The following is a 21511-nucleotide window of genomic DNA, read 5'->3' on the forward strand; positions in this document are numbered from 1 at the left end:
TGAGGCTAAACATCTGACAGAACTGAAGCGTTGCCAGGTGTCTGGCAAGCACTAAAAACTCTCTGGCAGGCAAAGAATTGTATAAAGTTGTATGACAATTTTATTATTTCTAAGAAATTTGAAATAAAAAATACAACATAAACCATTTATTTTCTGAACACCATCTTCAGTGACATTATTGGCTCGCTGGGAGGATTTTAGAATGGGCACTGGCCCTAAGGTAAATTGAGTTTGAGACCCCTGGTTTACAGCATTCGTTGCAGAAGGCCGTTTGGTGGCCAAGATGTCTTTGCAGTCGGTACTGGACAGCAGATCCTTCATCCAGATTTATGGCCGCCTCTGTAATAAAGAGAAGGACCTAGTGATTACAGAACTCCGGCGTAGCTCCTGAGGTCCAATAGAGCACAGAGGAGGACTTACTTTTCGATGATTGGTTTTTGTTTTCTGAGAAAACTGACAAGACATTGCATCCTTTTAAGGACTCTTGTGTTATTTTGCAGTCACTGTGGGTTTATAGCAGGCCACAAAGAGACATTGTTATGAGTCAACAGCAACACTAGCAATACCATCTACCTTGATACGTCTGACAGTCATATTAGTCTGCTAGGCAGCAAGACTTCCCTAGAAAGGGGCATAGATCACCAGAAGAGAAGACCTGGGTCCAGATTTGATCCACCAGCCCTTCCTCCACCACCTTAGGGCATGCAGCCTATTTGACTTTTGTATTGAGGGCAGCATACCAATGGTGAAGTTATTGACCATATCTCCAAAATTCAAGGACAGGCTTCTAAAGTGCTTGGGAAACAATAACTATGGACAAGGTGATCCTAAGCACTCTGGGATCAGGTTATACCATCCAATTTCTATCCATTCTCCCCTCCTACCTCCTTCAGCAGGTCCAAATTCTGGGTGTTCTGGGGGCTTTTAGAGAGGAAGTTCATCATCAGGGAAAGGAATTCTGCTTCTGTTCCTTCCTGATCCCCAAGTCCAAAGAAGGCATGAAAGCTATCCTTGATCTTCATGGTCTCAACAAATACATCAGATACGGAGATTCTGCATGGATATCCAGACTACTGTTCTCCCCACACTGGATCACAATGACTGGTTTGCTGCTCTAGATCTTCAGGATGCCTGCTTCCATGTGCAGATTTTCCCAGGCCACAGGATATTTCTGAGATTTGTAGTGGCAGTGCAGCATTATCAATATATGGTGCTCCCTTTGGCCTGTCCTCAGCCCTACATGTATTTACCAGATGCATGACTGTAGTGGTGACCTATGTCAGGAAAATGGGAATTCACATCTTTCCTTATCTGGATGATTGGTTACTGAGGGACAAGTCCAAAGACCACGTTCTCTGCCCCATCCAGTTCACAATTTTGTCTTTTTGATCACCTGGGTCTAATTTAGAACAAAGGGAAGTCACACCTAATATCAACTCAAAAAATAGAGTTCATTGGGGCCCTACTAGACTATACAAGTTTGAGGGCTTTCCTAATGATCGAGAAATTTCAGGCAATTCACCAACTATGTCTATCCCTCTGGTCTCATGATCACTCATCAGCTACAGTCTGTGTGTGCCTAAAGTTACTAGGGCATATGGTGGCATGCACTTAGGTAGTCCAACATGCAAGATTGCATTTGTGTTCTCATCAAGGCTGGATGAAACTAGTCTAGCTCCCAGATAGTCAGTTGAAGGACATCTTAGTATGAGTACCACCAAACATCCTGGACTCCCTAGAGTGGAGGACAGATCAGTTCAATGTTTGTCCAGTGTTCCCTTTGTCCACCCTTCTCCAACCAGGACTATAGTTCCCAGTATATTCACAATGGGCTGGGGAGCACATCTAGGGTCATCGCAAGTTCTGGACGTTTCCCTTTGTATCATTTTTCTGGAACTTTGCGCTATTTACAGTGAATGCCTGGCCTTTCAGTCTCAGATCAGGGTACAGCGGTTCATATCCTTAACGACCATATCATTGAAATATATTATGTGAACAAGCAGGGAGGGGCTAGTTCAAACCCACCTTGCCAGGAAGTGATAAAATTTTGGTATCTGTGTATCAAGGAGGTGATTACCCCCACAGCGGCTCACTTAGTGTTCAGAATCAGTTAGCCGACCACCTCAACAGTTTTTTATCCTAGAATCATGATTGGTCCTTGAAGAACAACGTATTGAGATCCATCTTCAGAGATTGGAGTATTGCAGTGATAGACTTGTTTGCAACAAAAGACAACAGGAAATGCAGTCCGTTGTGATCTCGAGTGGGGCCCAGTCTAGGCTCTTTAATCAGTGCCTTCCATTTGAATTGGGGATCAGAGCTGATGTATACTTTAATTCTTCAGGTTATCCTGAAACTGCAGTTGGATCATACCAAACTGATACTCTCATCGCCAGCTTGCCCAAGACAAGGCTGATTCTCTGATCTTCTTGACCTGTCTGACATCCCAAATACTTTCCCCTCCTCCCTTCTGATGCACTGAGCAGTCTGCATCTGTTGACGTGGATGCTATATGGTTAGATGAGGGGGAAGGACATTGCTTGGAAGCAGGGCACTGAGTGTTACTTAACAGCAGAAAGCTTTCTACTAAACGACATATTTTATCAAATGGAAGCATTATTCTGTTTGGTCACTAGCTCTGGGAATCCAGCCAAAGCACGCATGCATTCAAGATGTTTTGGATTATCTGTTGCTTCTTAAGTCATCAGGACTGTCTCTGAGCTCCTTGAGCGTCTGCTTAATGAGGATATTGACATTCCAGTGTTTTAAGGGAAGATAATTTTTTCTAACTCCCTGATATGCAGATTTTTTAAAAGGGATTGTCTGTCTCCAAGTCATCAGTCGTCTTGACTCGGTCTCTTATGCAGATCATGTGAAGGGTCAGGTGGTTTCCAAGCAGACAGTTCCCAGATGGATTACTTCCAGCATTATGGCAGCATATGAAGTGGCTCAGTCTACACCTCCTCAAAGACCAGTGGCTCATTCAGCAAGGGCCCAAATAGCTTCAGTCACATTCCTCAGTGATGTTCTATATTAGACATTTGCAGAGCAGCTACCATTGTCTTCAGTATATATTTTTACCAAGCATTATGTTAGTACGACTGCATCAAGGTCAGATGCAAACTTTGGGAGGGCAGTTTTGCAGTTGTTCTTTAGCCCCACCTCCTTTAGTTCTTGCTTTTGAGTGGCCTTAGTGGAATACATGTCTGCAACTACTCGAAGAAATAAACTAGTAACTTACCTGAACTGTAATTGTTTTTCTCTAATATGTGGGTGCAGATGTAGATTCTACGACCCACCCTACATCCCCTCCTCATCAGAATTATTAGCTTTGGATTCTGGTGCGAAGGAACTGAAGGGAGTCAGGGCAGCGTTGCCCTTATAGCAGGGGAGGGGCTATAGGACTGAAAGGCATGAGTGCTTTTGCAAAGTTCTCAGACTGTGATGCACACTTTGAGTGGAATACTGCACATCTGCACCAATATCTCAAACAACAACAGTTACAGTACAGGTAATTAGTTTTGTTCCATGAAACTATGTTAACCGGCAAGCATCATATTCCTATCCTTTAATTCTTTTTCAGGTGAGTCTGATATCAGCTCTTCCATTATTTTGCTCAGGCTAGCCCAACCTATATTAACCCTTTTTGAACATTGTCACAACATTAGCACTCTTTCAGTTTTCTGGCATTTCCCCAATATCCCAAGATGTGTTAAAAATTAATATCAGGAGGACCAGAGATCTCCTCAGCTAACTCTTTTAGGTCTCTTGAATGCCAGATATCCGGGCATGCTGATTTAAAAATATTTACTCCCAGTAGATGTTGTTTTACATCTTCCTTAGTTTATTAATGACCTGGAAGGTACTTCATCCTCAGTGATAAGAATACATAATCCTGCTTCTTTACAAATACAGAAAAGAAATATTTATTAAACACTTCTGTCTTTTCTGTGTCATTATTAACAATCCTTTTTGAAGTGCCAAATGTATACATTACTGGTTGGGATTTTCCTTTGTTTGCCCATCCTGAATGTAATTTGGGTCATGATTGTATTTCTTTCCCCTTCCTCTCCCCCTTCCCACCCCCACCAATTCATTCAGTGAAAAGATAAGGCACCATTTATATCAGTGATCTCTTGGAGAAAAACTAAAGTTTTCTGTAATGACAGGTTTCAGAGTAGCAGCTGTGTTAGTCTGTATCCGCAAAAATAAAAGGAGTACTTGTGGCACTTTAGAGACGAACAAATTTATTTGAGCATATGTGGAAACAGCTGGCACATATCTATTCAGGGGACACCATCATAGGGCCTAATCACATCAGCCACACTATCAGAGGCTTGTTCACCTGCACATCTACCAATGTGATATATGCCATCATGTCCCAGCAATGCCCCTCTGCCATGTACATTGGCCAAACCGGACAGTCTCTACGTAAAAGAATAAATGGACACAAATCAGACGTCAAGAATTAGAACAATCAAAAACCAGTCGGAGAACGCATCAATCTCTCTGGTCATTCGATTACAGACCTAAAAGTCACAATATTACAACAAAAAAACTTCAAAAACAGACTCCAGCGAGAGACTGCTGAATTGGAATTAATTTGCAAACTGGACACCATTAAATTAGGCTTGAATAAAGACTGGGAGTGGATGTGTCATTACGCAAAGTAAAACTATTTCCCCATGTTTATTTTCCCCCCTACTGTTCCTCACATGTTCTTGTCAACTGCTGGAAATGGCCCACCTTGATTATCACTACAAAAGGTTTTTTTTCTCTCCTGCTGGTAATAGCTCACCTTACCCGATCACTCTAGTTACAGTGTGAATGGTAACACCCATTATTTCATGTTCTCTGTGTATATAAAATCCCCCTACTGTATTTTCCACTGCATGCATCCGATGAAGTGAGCTGTAGCTCACGAAAGCTTATGCTCAAATAAATGTTAGTCTTTAAAGTGCCACAAGTACTCCTTTTCTTTTTAAAGTTTTCTGGTCCCTAAGCAACCAACAGCTTCCAGCTCTGTGATTGATTAATCATTATCTGTCATCACGAGGTCCAAGATAATTGCCTTGTGTTGAATGCAATACCTTTAGTGTTAGAAAATGATGTATAATTTTTAGAAATTCTAATGATGTTTTACTTCTGGCTACATGAGACCTCCAGCATGTCTCCAAAAGTAAAGTCCCCCATAATATCACAAGTTTTCTTTCCACACATTACAGACAACAGGTGTTTAAGGAGCAATTCATTCTATTCTCTAGTTTGATTTGGTGGTCTGAAACTTACCCAAGCTAGTAACCCCTCCTGGGCTTTGTTAGTTAGCTCATTGGTCCATATGCATTCAAGACTCTGTAATTCTGAGTTATCAGTAAGTATAAAACAAGTAAGTTCTCTGCCATTATTCTTGTTTTAGCATATTTACTCCATTATTTTTAATACTAAAATAGAGAATCTATTTTGGGGGACACTTTTGCCCCTTTTTATTGCTTATCAGTGTTTTTAAATGTATCTATATAAAAATAAAAATGTGTCTTGAAAACTTATTCAGCTTTATTTTTACATAATAAAAACTACTTGACTTTGAGTTAAATTGGCCATGATTTCTTGTGTTCATAAATTACTGTAGTTCAATCATCTCTAAGAAGACTAATGCTTTTCTCCAAGAAGTCATTTTTATATAAATGGAGTCTTATCTTTTCACTGAATGAGTGGGAGAGGAATACACACAGAGGGCCAAGTTCTGTGGCAATGTTGAAGTGAGACTATAGCAGGAAAAGCAGGTATAGGGGATATGCTTTATCTTGCACCCTTGTGTTGCTTTGGGTGCAATCACCTTGTAACTTATACTGGTTTCACATACCTATTGAATGTAGAGTGGGTATAAGTTATGCTACAGTTTTGCCCATTTTCTGACCAACTTACAAAACCATCTTTTCCACCACAGAATTTGGCCCTCTTTGACAGTTGCATCTAATTAATACCAGATCTGGATATTGCTGTGCTACACAATTCTTTTATGGTTTGATATGGGTATGATTTATACAAATCTCAAGGCTCTGGGTGCTTTTGCCATATTAAAACCTACAATCACACTGATAAAACAAAAATTCCTAACTCTTCAAAACCAGGGAAAGGGAAGGTGGATGTGCTCCAGCCACAGATCCCAGCCCTTCAGTCACACATTCCAGCTTTCCGCTCACCTTCCTCAAAAGCCTGGAGAAAGAGAGGTTATGCAGCATGCCCTGAAGATCAATAGACTTTTGGGCTATTTTGGACCAAGGTTCCAAAGTTCAGGGCCCCTCACAGAGAATACCCTGTCAGCAGCTCCTTCTCTTTCAAACTAAGGGAACTCCAGCCCTGGCACCTCTGCCAGCTGCAGCAATGCAGCATGGGAAGAGGCAGTTTCTCAAACAGGTAAGTCCTAAGTCACTTGGTGCTTTGTATGAAAAATCCAGTATCTTGAACTCCACTCAAAGTCAGGAGGTAGCCATAGCACATCTCAGAGCACTGGCAACTTATGCTCCTGGCAAAAAAACTCCACTTAACAGACATATTATGTTAGCATATTTCAGTTTCTATCTTGATTCAGAAGAAGATGCACAGTTAACAATATAACATTTTTGAGAATGAGCACAATTGTAAACATTCTCTGCTCTTTTAAAATGTTTGCAATGATAATGTCCTTAGTTAATAAACTTGATTTGTGCTTCAAAAGAAACATTTAATAAAACTGTAATAAGGGGAAACTTTGTGCTGTACCCATCCAGTTAATGCATTTTCTTTTTAACTATAGTATGTACACAGTTTAAAGGTCTGTAAGACAATGATTAGACTAAACAACTTCTTATACTCTGACTCATCAGAAGTATCTGTGTCTGGGATGGCCTGGTGCTCTAGGTTATCCTGGGGGTTAAAATTAAAGGTTAGCTCAGTCTTTAGCACCCATTACTGGATAACTAATGTGATACTGATTTTTAAAAAAAAGTCTCCAGAGGCAATCAGAAGCCGGTAAGCCTAACTTCAATATCAGGCAAATTGGCTGAAACTACAGCAAAGAACAGAATGATCAGACATACAGATGAACACAGCATCTTGAGGAAGATGTTTTTTGTAAAGGGAAATCATGCCTCACCAATCTGTTAGAATTCATTGTGGGGGTCAAAAAGCATGTGGACATGGGTGATCCAGTGGACATAGTGTACTTTGATTTTCAGAAAGCCTTTGACAAGGTCTCCACACCCCTGGCTCTTAAGCAAAGTCAGCAGTCATGCTATAGGAGGGAAGGTCCTCTCATGTTTACAAGGTAGAAAACAAAGGGTAGGAATAGATGGTCAGTTTTCACAGTGGAGAGAGGTAAATAGCAGGGTCCCCCAAGGACCTGCAGTGGGACCAGTGCTGATGAACCTATTCATAAATGAGCCAGAAAAAGGGGAAAACAGTGAGGTGGCAAAGTTTGCAGATGATACAGAATTATTCATGATAGTTAAGTCCAAAACTGACTGCAAAGAGTTAACAAAAGGAGCTCACAAAACTGGGTGACTAGGCAAGAAAATGGCAGATGAAATTCAGTGTTGATAAATGCAAATTAATGCACATTAGAAAATATAATCCCAACTGTACATACAAAATGATGGGGTCTAAATTAGCTATTGACTCCAAGATCTTTTTCTTGAGTGGTGTCATGGTTAGTTCTCGGAAAACATCAGTTCACTGTGCAGCGGCAGTCAAAAAAGCTAACATAATGTTAGGAACTATTGGGAAAGGGATAAATAAGAAGACAGAAAATACCATAATGCTGCTATGTAAGTCCATGGTATGACCACGCCTTGAATACTGCATGCAGTTCTGGTTGCCACATCTCAAAAAAGTTGCATTAGAATTGGAGACAGTACAGAGAAGGGCAGCAAAAAAGATTAGGGGTATGGAACAGCTTCCATGTGAGGAGAGCTTAAAATGCTGGGGCTGTTCATCTTGGGAAAGAGACAACTGAGGGGGATATGACACAGGTGTGAATGGTGTAGAGAAAGTGAATAAGGAAATGTTATTTGCCCCTACACACAAACCAAGAGTCATCCAATGAAATTAATAGGCTGCAGATTTAAAAAAAAAAAAATAAGGAAGTACTTCACACAATGCACAGTCAACCTGTGAAACTTGTTGCCAGGGGATGTTGTGAAGGCCAAAATTATAACAGGGTTCAAAAAAGAATTAGATAAGGTCATGTAGGACAGGTCCATCAATAGCTATTAGCCAAAGATGGTCAGATACGCAACCCCATACTCTGGCTGTCCCTACACCTCTGACTACCAGAAGCTGGGAGTGGATGACAGGGTATGGATCACAGAATAAATTGCACTGTTCTCTTCTGGAACCAGCCACTGTTGAAAGACAGGTTTCAGAGTAGCAGCCATGTTAGTCTGTATCCACAAAAAAGAAAAGGAGGACTTATGGCACCTTAGAGACTCACAAAGTTATTTGAGCATAAGCTTTTGTGATGAAGTGAGCTGTAGCTCACGAAAGCTTATGCTCAAATAAATTTGTTCGTCTCTAAGGTGCCACAAGTCCTCCTTTTCTTTTTGTTGAAAGACAGGTTACTGGGCTAGGTGGGCCATTGGTCTGACCCTGTGTAGCCGTTCTTGGCCAAGCAAGCAGAAGCTGAGAAAGCAGCTGAGGTGATACTTGTACTTACTGGTGAAGATTTGATCTGCTACACAAATATCCCCTTTGATTCATGTTTAGGAACAGCTCTTGCATTTCAAGGACAGTCTGTCTGTTTCCTCAGTATGGAATAATGCCCCGAGAGCATCACCAGAGAATTTGCGTGCCATCTGGATGTGTATTTGGTGAAAAAGTAGTTGAGCACACCTTGTCTGACAAGAGGAATGCCTCAAAGAGGGTGGGGCAAGGAGTGGAATAATGGAGATGTTTTCATTATGGCTTTTTAACAATACCTGGGCTTAAAGCTCTGTGCCTCTTTATCATGAATGTTATCTATCTGGATTTGTTTTCCTGGGGAGGGCTTGAGCTGGCAGGCAATATGAGGATGGATGTTGGATGGATGGACAAAGAATTGTGCGTCTTCACTATATGTCTGCTCATTTGCATGTCAGCCAGTAAACTCAAAGCATTTTAGGATTAAAATAAATTTCTTTATTAAACTAAAATAAATCCGATCTTGCTCACCTCTTGCTATTGAATTGAGAATGTTACATTTGTTAATGCCATAAATATACTGTTAAAAAGGTCAAATTATACAGAGCTCATTATTGCTGAGCTTATTCTAGAAAGGACAAATTAAGCTGATTGTTTATTTATTAATTCTTAAAATTGTATTAAAATATATTTTAGGGTCTGCCAAACTCATTAGGGAGACTGTTAAAGTTGCCAGGTTCAAAATGTGACTTCTTTCCCTCTAATCCCCAAAATACATATAATCTTTTGGGACCCTTCTAAGCAAGAGAATGTTTTATGGATATTTATTAATTAATGTTAATACTGCCAATAGCAAAGCACACAATCATGATGAACACTGTACGGCAAAAAAAAAAAAAGTGTTTGCCTATTATTGGAGGAATAAAATCTTTATATAAAAAGACTAATTTTAAATTTCAAGATTCCAAAGAGGAATTATAAATAGTGGGGAAAATGGATCGTAAAAAGGAAAAGTATATACCTTGACCCTATATAATTGGTTCTCAAAACTTCCATGCTTTGAAAAATGGCCATTTATGTAAATACCTAATTGAACGAAATATTACATGTTTGCAAAGTATCTCATTTTTAGTCTGGTCCCAGGATATTATGTGACTTCATTCAGATGTTCTTATATAACTGTGTCTAATTCATAATAAAATGTAGAAATAAGTCAAAAAACTGTAAATCCTGTGGTACAGAAAATACAACTTGAAGACTCTTTCTTTGGTTTTGCAGTGTTCCTGTTCCTGTAGTCAGTCTAGAGAAAATTCCTAACCTAGTGAAGGCAGATGGTGCCAATGTTAAAATGAATTCTACAACCGCCACCACCATCACCTCCTCCTCAGCCTCTTCATCCACCATACCTGCTCCAACTTTGATTAAATCTGCTTTGACATCTAAGTCAGTGCCACCATCTCCAGAAAAGATTCTGAACGGCAAAGGAATTCTAGCTCCTTCAATAGACAAGAAACACCAAAACGGCACTAAAAGCAGTAACAAGCCTTACAAAAGACTTTCAGGTGAGTGATATTGTACTGCGCCTTTTGAGATAGTCCATCATTCTTCATTAATAATTTTTGTAGCTGAGGAGTAATATATTGTAATATGCTATAGCTATGTTTTACTGTAAGATGCTGTTTTTAATATGAATAGTTAGCCTGCAAGCCCTTGCCATATGGATAAAATATTTCCTTAATAAAATACAAGTTCATTTTGCCTTAGAATTAACCTTGGTGGTTAACTATTTGTCCTCAGTTGACCAGCAGATAAAATGTAGACTATCTAGGGAATAAATGCAGTAAAATAAAAGGGCAACAGGCTCTCCCTTTTTAATTTATTTTTAGCCATATTGAACAAATTTGCTGCAAACCAGTGTAGTAATGATCAACTTACCAAGATTTAGTATTGTTCTTCAGTCACTCCAATTGAATACTTGAGATTTGAGTTATTAATGTATATCTTGTAGCTGAGGGCCCATGCTGCCAGGTGGCTATAATTCATAAAGTTGTGTGTAAAAAAGCAAAAAATGTCTGAGAACTTAAATATTGGACAGTAACAGACTGTGAATCACAGTGATGGTTGAACCTGGTGATATTCTAAACAGAAAAAGCTCTCTACCTTGCTTGAAGCTGTTTCCATCACTTCACACTGACACAACAGACATCGAAGGGCTTCAGAGTGGGGTTATTGTGTGTGCTGGTTTTGTCGTTGGGTGGGGGATTGTGTTAATTTGTGTGTGGGTTGTGTTGTGCTGGGAGAGCTGCGTGGATTTGTTTGAGTGGAAAGTGAGAGGTGTATGCTCTGACAAGAGGCTATGTGAGTTTGGGGTAGTTGTGTGTGCTGGTTATGTTGTTGTGTGAGTGGTGTTGATTTGTGCCGGTGACAGTTGGGTGCATGGGTGTGGCAGTTGGGCCACATAATCTGTGTAAAAAGAAAAGGAGTACTTGTGGCACCTTAGAGACTAACGAATTTATTTGAGCATGAGCTTTCGTGAGCTCAAATAAATTCGTTAGTCTCTAAGGTGCCACAAGTACTCCTTTTCTTTTTGCGAATACAGACTAACACGGCTGTTCCTCTATAATCTGTGTAGTGTCCCTCATTCAGCCAATGAAAATGTGCATGCAAATTAGCTACAGAGTAAGGGTGGTGATTGGTTGAGTTACCTCTGGTATCACAATGGTCTGAGTCTCTTGACATGGCATAGATACATGCCTTCTCTAGTTGTACACTGCACAGGTGTAATTTGTAAAGTCAGAATGGCTGAGAACTTAAAAACTGGACCGTAACAGGGTGCAAAACCCAGTGATGATTCACCCTGTTAATAATCCGAAGAAAAAGAGCTCTCAGCCACGTTTCTAGCTGCTTCCATCGCTTTATACTGACTCAACAGACATTTTAGGCTTCAAAATGACTCACATGACATTCCTGGACTCTTATTATATACATGTGGTTAGTTCAACTGAGAAACATAACTTCTGCCACTTGCAAGGTGTCCATTGGATGTGCCATCAGTAAGTGTCTTTCATGTTAAACATCATGCCTGTACGAATGAATGAGCTTTTCAGGGATATTGTTATGTGGCTCCAGTGTGTTAGTTGTGTAGCTGTGCAATACAGTTACTCATCTTAGTCTCAGGAAATGCATACAATTTGGCATTGTTATACCTTTAAAAGGGACAAAAACTTAGAGTATATGCTGTGTACAACATTCTGTTTTTAATTTTGGTAAGGAGGCAGTATGATACAAAAACGTCACCCTAATCTGATGGGACTTCACCCTATCACACTGTAAAATAATTTTTAAGCTTTTATTTTTTCTTAAATATCAGGAAATACTACACAGATTTAGGGAAGAGACACTGGTGCTAGGTAAATCTTGTCTCTCATTTCTTCTTCCACCACAAGTGAAGAGGGCTGCACATGTGTACATTCACACACAGAGAGCAAAACTGGGGTCTGGTTTCTCTTAATGGGGAGGAGGAGGTAGGATTTGGGGAGGCTGCACAATCTGTGATCATGACCTGCACAATCTTATCTATGGTGAGAAGGCAGAATATGGGCCTGTTGATCTGTCACTTTGCAGATCCACCAACGGAGCAAGAGGATAAGCATCATGGAAGAAACTGGAGCTCAAGAATGCAGTAGCAATTACAAAGTGCCCACTGCTTTACAGCCAGAGGGGAGGATTTTTCCCCAGAGCTGAGCCAGGCCAGTTGCAGGACTCTGGGCAGAGAATTTGCTGCCAAAAGCAGAAAATACATTTTTGTTCTGAATGAAGGAAAACAAAATGTCTGAGTTAGGTTTTCCAGCAAAAGTAACTGAATCAGGTTTACTGCATCAGAAGCTGCATAGGGCCTATTCATCCACTGGCAGCACACTGAGATTCGGGCAGGAAATTTCTTGTGTGAATTGAAAGTCTGATCTTCCTATTGGCAGTGCTATACAGATTAGGCTGTGCGCTTGATAGAAAGTTAATTGATTCTGTTTCCCAAACGTGTGTTGTGACACCACTGATTAGTTATAAAATAATTTATAAAGGTGAATGCTATTATTTGTAATTGAGTTTAAAGTATAACCCAGGTTTTTGTAGACTGAATAACGTTGTTGTTTTTTTAATTTTCTCACATTTGGCAGTTAGTATTATGGCCTTGTTAGAATGGCTTGACTCCAAAACAGTGCAAGGTGTGTTTTCTAAGACTGTGTGTGGTATGGAACAGTGCCATTGCGCTAAAGCATTTAGTATGGTGTCTTCTTTCTTAACTAGTTAAAGGTGCCTCACAGGAAACCTTTTTTTCCTAAGGTTTTGCAGGTGACCATACCAAAATTCAACAAAGCTGAAAGTACTTAGCATAAATGACTCATTTATCTTTTTTCATCTAACGTTTCATTTACTAGGATCTAATTTATGATTCCAATGAACAAATACAGGGCATTGTGTTCTACCAGAAAACAGTTTAAGATACCAGTGGAAAGAATGGTTTAAGGAAACATTAAAATTTTTAGGAGCTTAAGTTCAAAATTCAGCTTAGATCTCTCTTCCCTGGACAATGGGAGCTCGTCTTCACTGCATTGTTAGCTCAAGCTGTGACTCAGGTTTTGCCCCTAAGTAGACAACAGGACAGACACACTGTATCTGTAGCTCAAGTTAAGTGGTGCTTTAAGCTCAGGCTAGCTGGTCTGTAAGGGGGCTGCATTGAAACTCAAATGCTGCTGATGCTCAAGCAAGTAATGCGGTGGGGATGCAGCAGCTCACAACTCATCTGTTAATCTGATCACTCTGTGTAGCTCGAGTGCTGTTTTGCAGTGTGGTTGCTCTCACGCCACTCTCACTTGACCTAGGCTAGCTCCAGGGGAGTAACTCGAGTGTGCTAATTCAAGCTAATTCTTGCAGTGAAAACAAGCGCTAGCTGATGGGCTCAGTCTTCAAACTACCAGCCTTGCTCCACAGACGACTGTAGGGGTTGTATACACTGATGTTGTATTTATAAATATTTACTGTATATGCAACAGTCATTAGAGTGACTAATTACTCTGAAGAAGTCATCACAGTATGGGGCCTTCTTTCATATGGCTTAACTAGGGCTAGAGTAGTTCCACACTGGCACTGACTCAGCAAATTTTGCCAGTTCACCATATCGGCCAATATATGAAAATTTGCTTGGGGGAAATCTCCAAATAGGCTAGGACTCTGTCGTAGTACTTTGTGGTCATTCTGGTGGATGTTAAGCTATTTTTTCACATGAATATCTTGATTGCCAGAGCCACAAAACTGATAGTTTTCTGGTTGTTCTTTAAAGATCTGTTCTGTTACCAGACCTAGAATCCACTAAATCCTGCCTTCTCTGCCCCACTTATTGATGCAGCACCATGATACAGTTTGTGATTGTTCATCACAATGAGGCAAGTAAAGTAAGTTGTGAGAACATGTAAATGTTTTATACAGGTTGTCCGTCAACGCGGTTGGTTTCCCACCATTATTACACACAATTTGGCACAGGCTGAGCTGAAGATCTGAGGGTTAGTAAAAGATTCTTTGGAATATACCCAGGACTTAATATACTTGTTTTACACACTAAGTGGGCAGGGTAATTTTTAGGTTCATCTCAGTCTCTTGCTGCAGAAGTGGAGCCAGTCATCTCAGTCCCGGCAATGGACTTAAACTGGTTTATATCAGTTTTACTTCCTTCTCACAGCCCTGCCCTCTATCTTTACCCTACATCCTTGAGTGAGGCTAAAGCTCTTTCTATGGCTGAAGGCTGGTTCTTGTTGGGGATGGTCAGGGATGCTGCCCTCCTCCCTGTGACAAAGTCTGAGCAGGGAGAGAGGTCGCCCGCCTAGAGAGCTGCGAGAGGCAGTCTCAGGGATCAGTGTCCCCTAGCAGCAAACTGGAAGAACTGAATCTGGAAAAAATAGCCTTTTTCCATTCTAAATCCCATTTATGGACAAAGCTAAAGAACTGGAAGCCCCATCTAGATAGGACTATCTGCTGATTTGCAAGCTGTGGCTATAGGTTGTAGCGTTTACTATAGGTTGTAGCGTTTACTCCCTCCTCTTCGTTCTGCCAAGACTATAATGTTGCTCTAAGCCACCCACTGCAGCTGCTCCAGAGAAATGCTTGCACTCTGCCATTTTGGAGGATCAGTGTGTCAACCCTGCAGCATGCTCAGGCTATGCCAGTGCAGATCTGTGACAATCCAAGGTCACATTTACAACTGGGACTCTGACCTGACATAATGGATACTCTTACTCTCTGGGAATCCAAGAGCTCTGTTTTTATCATTGCTTAGCAAGAAGGTGGTGATCTTTCCACTTAGACATGGACTTCACCATAGAGCAGTTTGGTGTACATGGCTACTCTTGGAAAGATTGCTCAACTACAAGAATCTGTGGTTTACCTGCTTACTTAGCAGTGTTCCTTGCACAGAGTATATTATGTCATTGCTCTGTGGGTCATACAGGCTTCCAGTTTTTCTGGCTGCAAATCAGGATGTTGGCTCATATCTTTAAAGCCCTGCATAGTTTGGGACCTAGCTGTCTTAGGAACTGCCTTTTTCCTCATACTCCATCCTAGTAGTTTTTGATCAGTCAGGATTTTCTGACAGTTCCCAGTTTTGTGTGTTCCTGAGGCTGGAGGGCAAATGTTTTTAGTGGAGCACTCTTGGTTGTTGAATTTGCTTTCATGTTGGTCCTACAGTCTGAGCTTATGGGTGTTCAGGGCATATAGCAAGGCTTGTCCATTCACTCCATCTTTCTCTTGTCGTTCTTTTTAGTTACAGTTTTGTCAGTATAGTTTGTTTTAATTTTGGGGGGCAAAGGAGGAGATTATGTAAATGAACCTAGAACAACACATTATATACATTTAACAGCATAACTTAAATAATTGACTCATACAATTGTCCTGTGAACATACATTTTGATGTATTAAGTATTTCTGTAGTTTCATCTTTAGTGTACACGCAAGCCCTTTAGTGTCTGCTATGCGTCAAGGGCCACAGCAGCATCTACTACTCAGGACAGATTTCATTGCCATTGTAGTTTTCCAATAGTGATGGTGCTGACCACCATTTCAGGTGTATGCACCTGCTCTGAATGCCTTGTTATCCCCTCTTTCTGCCATGTCCCTTTATCCAAGGGTCAACAACACAAATACTAATTTAACATTTTGTTTATAATTAAGTTCTAAAAAATATGTATAACTCAGTACTCAGATCTGTCGGTCACTAGTACATCTAGGAAGTAAGTGTTGTCTACCTATTGCAAGTAGTTGGAGTCAGAAATCAGATTCTACTCCCAGCTCTGCCACTGACATGCTGTATGACCTTAAGCAAGTCCCCTAACTTCATTGTGTGCCTCGGTTTACCCATCTTTAAAATGGGGATAATAATTCATACCCTGTCTCAGCAGGGATGTTGAGATTTATTGTTTGTAAAGCATTTTTGGATCTTAAATTAAAGGTTCTATATAGATTTAAAGTACTTATTAGTGGCATTCACAAAACTGCACAACTGTACGAACATAGATTTGAGGGAATTGTTGAATGACCGAGCTATTTTCTCCATTATGTATGTGACAGTGGAATTGTGATAAATGAAAGGGGAGGGGTCACTCCCTTTTATGGACCCAGCTAGCCAGCTAGCTATAAAAAGCCCTCTTAGTAGCTATTCTCTACTTGCTTTACCTGTAAAGGGTTAAAAAGTCTCCCTGCATAGGTAAAAGGAAGGGAGTGGGAACCTGACCAAAAAAGCCAATCGGAAGGCTAGAACTTTTCAAAATTGGGGAAAAAACTCCCCCTTTGTCTGTCTGTTGTGGTTCTCCAGAGAGAGGGGGACAGAGCAGTGATGCTGTAAAAAGCTTTGGGCCAGGTATGAAAATCATGGAATATCACGGTTGGAAGGGACCTCAGGAGGTTATCTAGTCCAACCCCCTGTTCAAAGCAGGACCAATCCCCAATTTTTGCCCCAGATCCCTAAATGGCCCCCTCAAGGATTGAACTCACAACCCTGGGTTTAGCAGGCTAATGCTCAAACCACTGAGCTATCCCTCAGATCATACCTAGAAACTACTCATTTGAAACCCCAGATATGTAAGTAGATCAGGAAATGTCTAGGAAGACGCAATTCAGTTTGTCTTTTATTTCTTTATGGCTTGTGGACTCCCCTGTGCTAACCCCGGTGCTTTTGTTTTGCTTGTAACCTTTAAGCTGGACCTCAAGAAGCTATTGTGATGCTTAATCCTTGTAATTGTTTTCTTTAAAAACCTAGCAAAAATCCTAAATTCAGATGTATTTTATTTCTCTTTTTTTAAATAAAATTTACCTTTTTTAAGAACAGGATTGGCTTTTTGTGTCCCTAAGAGGTTTGTGCACATGTTGTTTAATTAGCTTGGTGGCAACAGCTGATTTCCTTTGTTTCCTTTCTCAGCTCTTCCCCGGAGTGGGGATGAAAGGGCTTGAGAGTACCCCACAGGAAGGAATTCCCAAATGCGCCTTCCTTGGTTCTCAAAGAGGTTTTTGCACTTGGGTGGTGGTCTACCCATCCAAGGTCAGAGAAAAGCTGTAACCTTGGGAGTTTAACACAAGACTGGAGTGGCTAGTATTAATTTTTAGAATCCTTGCAGGCCCCCACCTTCTGCACTCAAAGTGCCAGAGTAGGGAATCAGCCTTGACAGGAATACAAATAGCTATGCATATATCTATCAGAACAGTGGGGAGGTAGGTATAAAATAAGTATGTGTTCATGTTTCTGCTACAGTGCTGTAATATAAAAACTAAAATCTATGTTATACATAAATTGTGGGTGAGACATACAAAATTAAAAATGGTAGTAAAATAGGTAAATCTAGTACAGTTAGCATTAAATATACTAAAACAAATCTCTCAATGGATGTTTACTATTGCTAATAATATTTAGAACTCAGGTAACTTCTTTCTCTTTTCAAAATGCATTGCAAACTTTAAGTAAGCTTCTCAATGCCCCTATGAAATAGGAAAATAAGAATTATTAAACCCATTTTTACAACCGGTGAAGAGGGGACAGATTTAGGCCAAAACTTCCAAATGTAGCTGGTAATTTTGAGTGATTCAAATTTTTAGTGTACAGCTTGAGATATCTATGGCCTGATTCTTCAGAGGTTCTGCTCACCTGCTTCTCCCAGTTGAAATAACTGAGAGCTGCAGCATACAGTCAGTCTTAAGCTGTGCACCCGAAGATTTGAGACACCCAAAATCAATAGCCATATGGAAAATGTTGGCCTTACTGGCCACAGTGATAGTCATACAGTAGAACCTCCTAGTACGAACTGACCAGTCAACCACACACCTCATTTGGAACCAGAAGTACACAATCGGGTGGCAGCAGAGACTAAAAAAAAAAAAAGGGCATACATAGTACAGTACTGCGTTAAACATAAACTATTATAAAAATAAAGGGAAAGCAGCATTTTTCTTCTGCATAGTAAAGTTTCAAAGCTGTATTAAGTCAATGTTCAGTTGTAAACTTTTGAAAGAACCACCTCCATTCCCGAGGTGTTCGTAAGTCTGAGGTTCTACTGCAGCTGGAATTTAATTCAAATACTTGGCTTAGTCTGGTACTTGGACCCTTCTATCAAGCCCCATTCTCTAGCCCATATCTCTGAATGCATTAATGACACAACCTCCTTAACTACTACTCCCAAAAGACCTTTTGTCAAGTGAAGCTTTCCCTAGTGTAATAGCAAGTTCTCTGAATTCTGTAAGTGAAATCCTGTTTTTACTGATGGGTGCCATGTGCAGGGAAAGGAGAGAACAGAATTGTCTCAGCCATGCATGTGGTACAAGAGATGCTTTGCTGGTATAGGTCAGGATGGTTCAAATTGGGCCTGGGTGAATAACCAGGGACAGCTTACTGCAGCCCCTTAAAAAATATGTATTTTCTAGGAAGCAGTCTTAATTGACACATCCATTTAAAAACATGTATTTTTGAGACAATCTTTTCTTTTCTTTTTTTCCCCAAACAGAAAGAGAATTTGACCCAAATAAACACTGTGGAGTACTGGATCCTGAAACAAAGAAACCTTGCACAAGATCACTCACCTGCAAGGTACTTTTCTCAGAAGATAAAATATCAGATGCTTTGTTATAGTTTAAAATCCCACCACGGTAATTTGAGAGGTCATACCTGCTCCTGTCTTAGAGACTATGGGTATGGTATTCAAACACTTTCCACAGGTAATTCTTGCTAAAGTAATTCTATTCTGTTTCTTTGGTGAATCAGAGCATCTACATCAATCCACTGATATTTTTGATAAAGGTTTTCCTTATCATTTGTGATGCAAAGGGCATTACAGTTTATTTACAGGCACTCAGTAGCATTGCTTTAAACACTGACTTTTGGTTAATATATGCAGCAGCACTGTTACACAGTCTCCTTGTAGTAAAGATGAAATTCATTTTCTTATAAATAATTTGAGATCTGCTTATATGGCTAAAAGACTCACATGACTGAAACAACAGTGTAAGACACACATATATCTACTGCTGTTGGTCTGTAGAGGGGAACAGGGCAATGTGCTTGAATATCCACCCTTATTTATATTTATACATTTGCCAGTCCAACCAGATCTAATTATTTATTGTAGATTAAGGGCTGCAATTACAATGCTCTAGACAGAATATTAGTAATACTATTTGGCTTGGAAATGGTAAATGGATAGTTTCCATTATGAAAATTGTCCCGAAAGATAATTTAAAGATAAATTGGACACTTCCTGAAAATAATTTTTTGAATTTATCCAGGGCAATGTGGAATAGCAACTTTTTATTGCCATGACTATATCTAAAGTTGTTTTAAGTGGAGTTTTTCTCTTAGAATTGTGTTTCAGAAATTTAGAGCATTCACAAACATTTTTATACAAAAATTCTTTTTAACCACCCTATTTTTAGACTCATTCACTTAACCATCGACGAGCAGTTCCAGGTCGCAAAAAACAGTTTGACATCCTTCTAGCTGAACACAAAGCTCGATCCAGGGAAAAAGAAGTTGCAAAAGACAAGGAGCATCCACAGTCTATAAGGGAAACCCATCAGAGCCATCCCACACCAGCACAGGATTCTTTGCCAGGATCTTCACTGAACTCTGGGCAAGAACCTAAAGTAACATTTCCTGCAAAATCTAGACCACCCAATTCTGTACTTCCTAGGTGAGCAGCCTTCTCAAATGCATGAATGCGATATTCTGAAACTTCTATAGGAAATGTCCCTCTATGTCTTGTGTACAGATAATGCTATATTTGTGTCATATTTATATGGATTATTCCATAATCAACTATTAATATAGGGTTCTTCTCAGGAGCTGGAAATAGATAACACCAATAGCGGTACTTAAATCACGGTATAATAGTCAGGGCTCTGACTGGGGTGGGGGAGAGTGGTTATTCCATAAACTCTGCTGTCAGTCGCAGAATAGCTGAATGTTTCAGCTAAAATGGTCAGTAGAAGTTAGCAAAGTTAATATTCAAATATCATGAATAGGTTTTAGAGTCAATTCATTTAAGTGAATCAGGGCAATTCATGCCTCTCGGTTAAGTTTGTGAAGGAAGGTGCCACTTAATAGTTCCTGTTCACTTTAATGGGACTGCTTGTACAGGAAGGTGCACTGGGATTATTTAGTCTGCAGAAGAGAAGAATGAGGGGGGATTTGATAGCTGCTTTCAATTATCTGAAAGGGGGTTCCAAAGAGAATGGATCTAGACTATTCTCAGTGGTACTAGATGATAGAACAAGGAGTAATGGTCTCAAGTTGCAGTGGGAGAGGTCTAGGTTGGATATTAGGGAAAACTTTTTCACTAGGAGGGTGGTGAAGCACTGGAATGGGTTACCTAGGGAAGTGACAAAGAAGTGACAAAATCTCCTTCCTTAGAGATTTTTAAGGTCAGGCTTGACAAAGCCCTGGCTGGGATGATTTAGTTGGTGTTGGTCCTGCTTTGAGCAGGGGGCTGGACTAGATGACCTCCTGAGGTCCCTTCCAACCCTGATATTCTATGATTTTATGACTTCAGTGTAAACAAAGTGATCAGCAGCTGGCCCTTAGCACTGTTCTTTCAGGCTGTCTGTCTGTAGCTAATCATTTCTTATTGAGGTTTTCTTTGCAACCACAAGGGCTAATAACACTTCTTAGAATGGAAGCCCAACTTCTAAAGAAACTGATGAAGCTCCTCTACAGAAGTTCTGAGATAGTATACTGGGTCAGCTGAACCCGAGTAATGCTCTGGTAAACTCCCCATGTGTTCTAGTTTCTAGCATATAGCGCAGCAGGCCAAGTGACAGTCACTTGTATCTCTTTTGAACTGGAGCACCAGTTTTGGATAGTGTTGATGGGGGTCAGTCAAGTCAGATTGATCCATGCTTCTTTTATTATTTCATATTCCACTTCTTCTGAGAGGTCCCAGTTGGGATTGGGCCCCCAGTGTGCTTGGTATTGTACAAACACATACAAAGATACTGTCCATGCCTCAAAGAGCATATCATCTAAAATAACCAAGTGACATACAAAGGGTGCAGGAAGAGAGCTACAAACAAGGATATGCAGTTTTTATATGCATATCTGCGCTTGCCACTTCAGAAATTATTCTGAATAAAGTAATTGTCAGGTGCTCCGGTCAGCTCCTCAAGCCAGCAATAATTGGCTAATTCAGTTCAGGGAAGGTTCCATGTGCAAGGAGCATGGAAGAACGTGTGTAGATGTTTGGGTGAGACTGACAAACTGGCAGATGAGGCTGGCATCTCTGGTGGAGAGGGGAGACTATACAAAGAGATGGGCAAAGAGGCAGGGAATGGCAGA

The 21511-nt window shown here is 40.3% G+C and overlaps 1 protein-coding gene across 6 annotated transcripts in view; it reads left to right on the top strand.

The window, feature by feature from the left end:
• ATXN7L1 (ataxin 7 like 1) overlaps positions 1-21511 on the top strand; it is a 204244-nt gene that overhangs the window by 150906 nt on the left and 31827 nt on the right. For all 6 annotated transcript variants that reach the window (XM_048836355.2, XM_048836356.2, XM_048836358.2 and 3 more), the window contains 3 exons: positions 9934-10217; positions 18690-18772; positions 19615-19871. In XM_048836355.2, coding sequence (XP_048692312.1) covers positions 9934-10217; positions 18690-18772; positions 19615-19871 — 624 coding nt within the window. The remainder of the gene's footprint in view (positions 1-9933; positions 10218-18689; positions 18773-19614; positions 19872-21511) is intronic.

Source organism: Caretta caretta, chromosome 1, assembly GCF_965140235.1.
Source record: "Caretta caretta isolate rCarCar2 chromosome 1, rCarCar1.hap1, whole genome shotgun sequence".
Classification (NCBI taxonomy): domain Eukaryota; kingdom Metazoa; phylum Chordata; order Testudines; family Cheloniidae; genus Caretta; species Caretta caretta.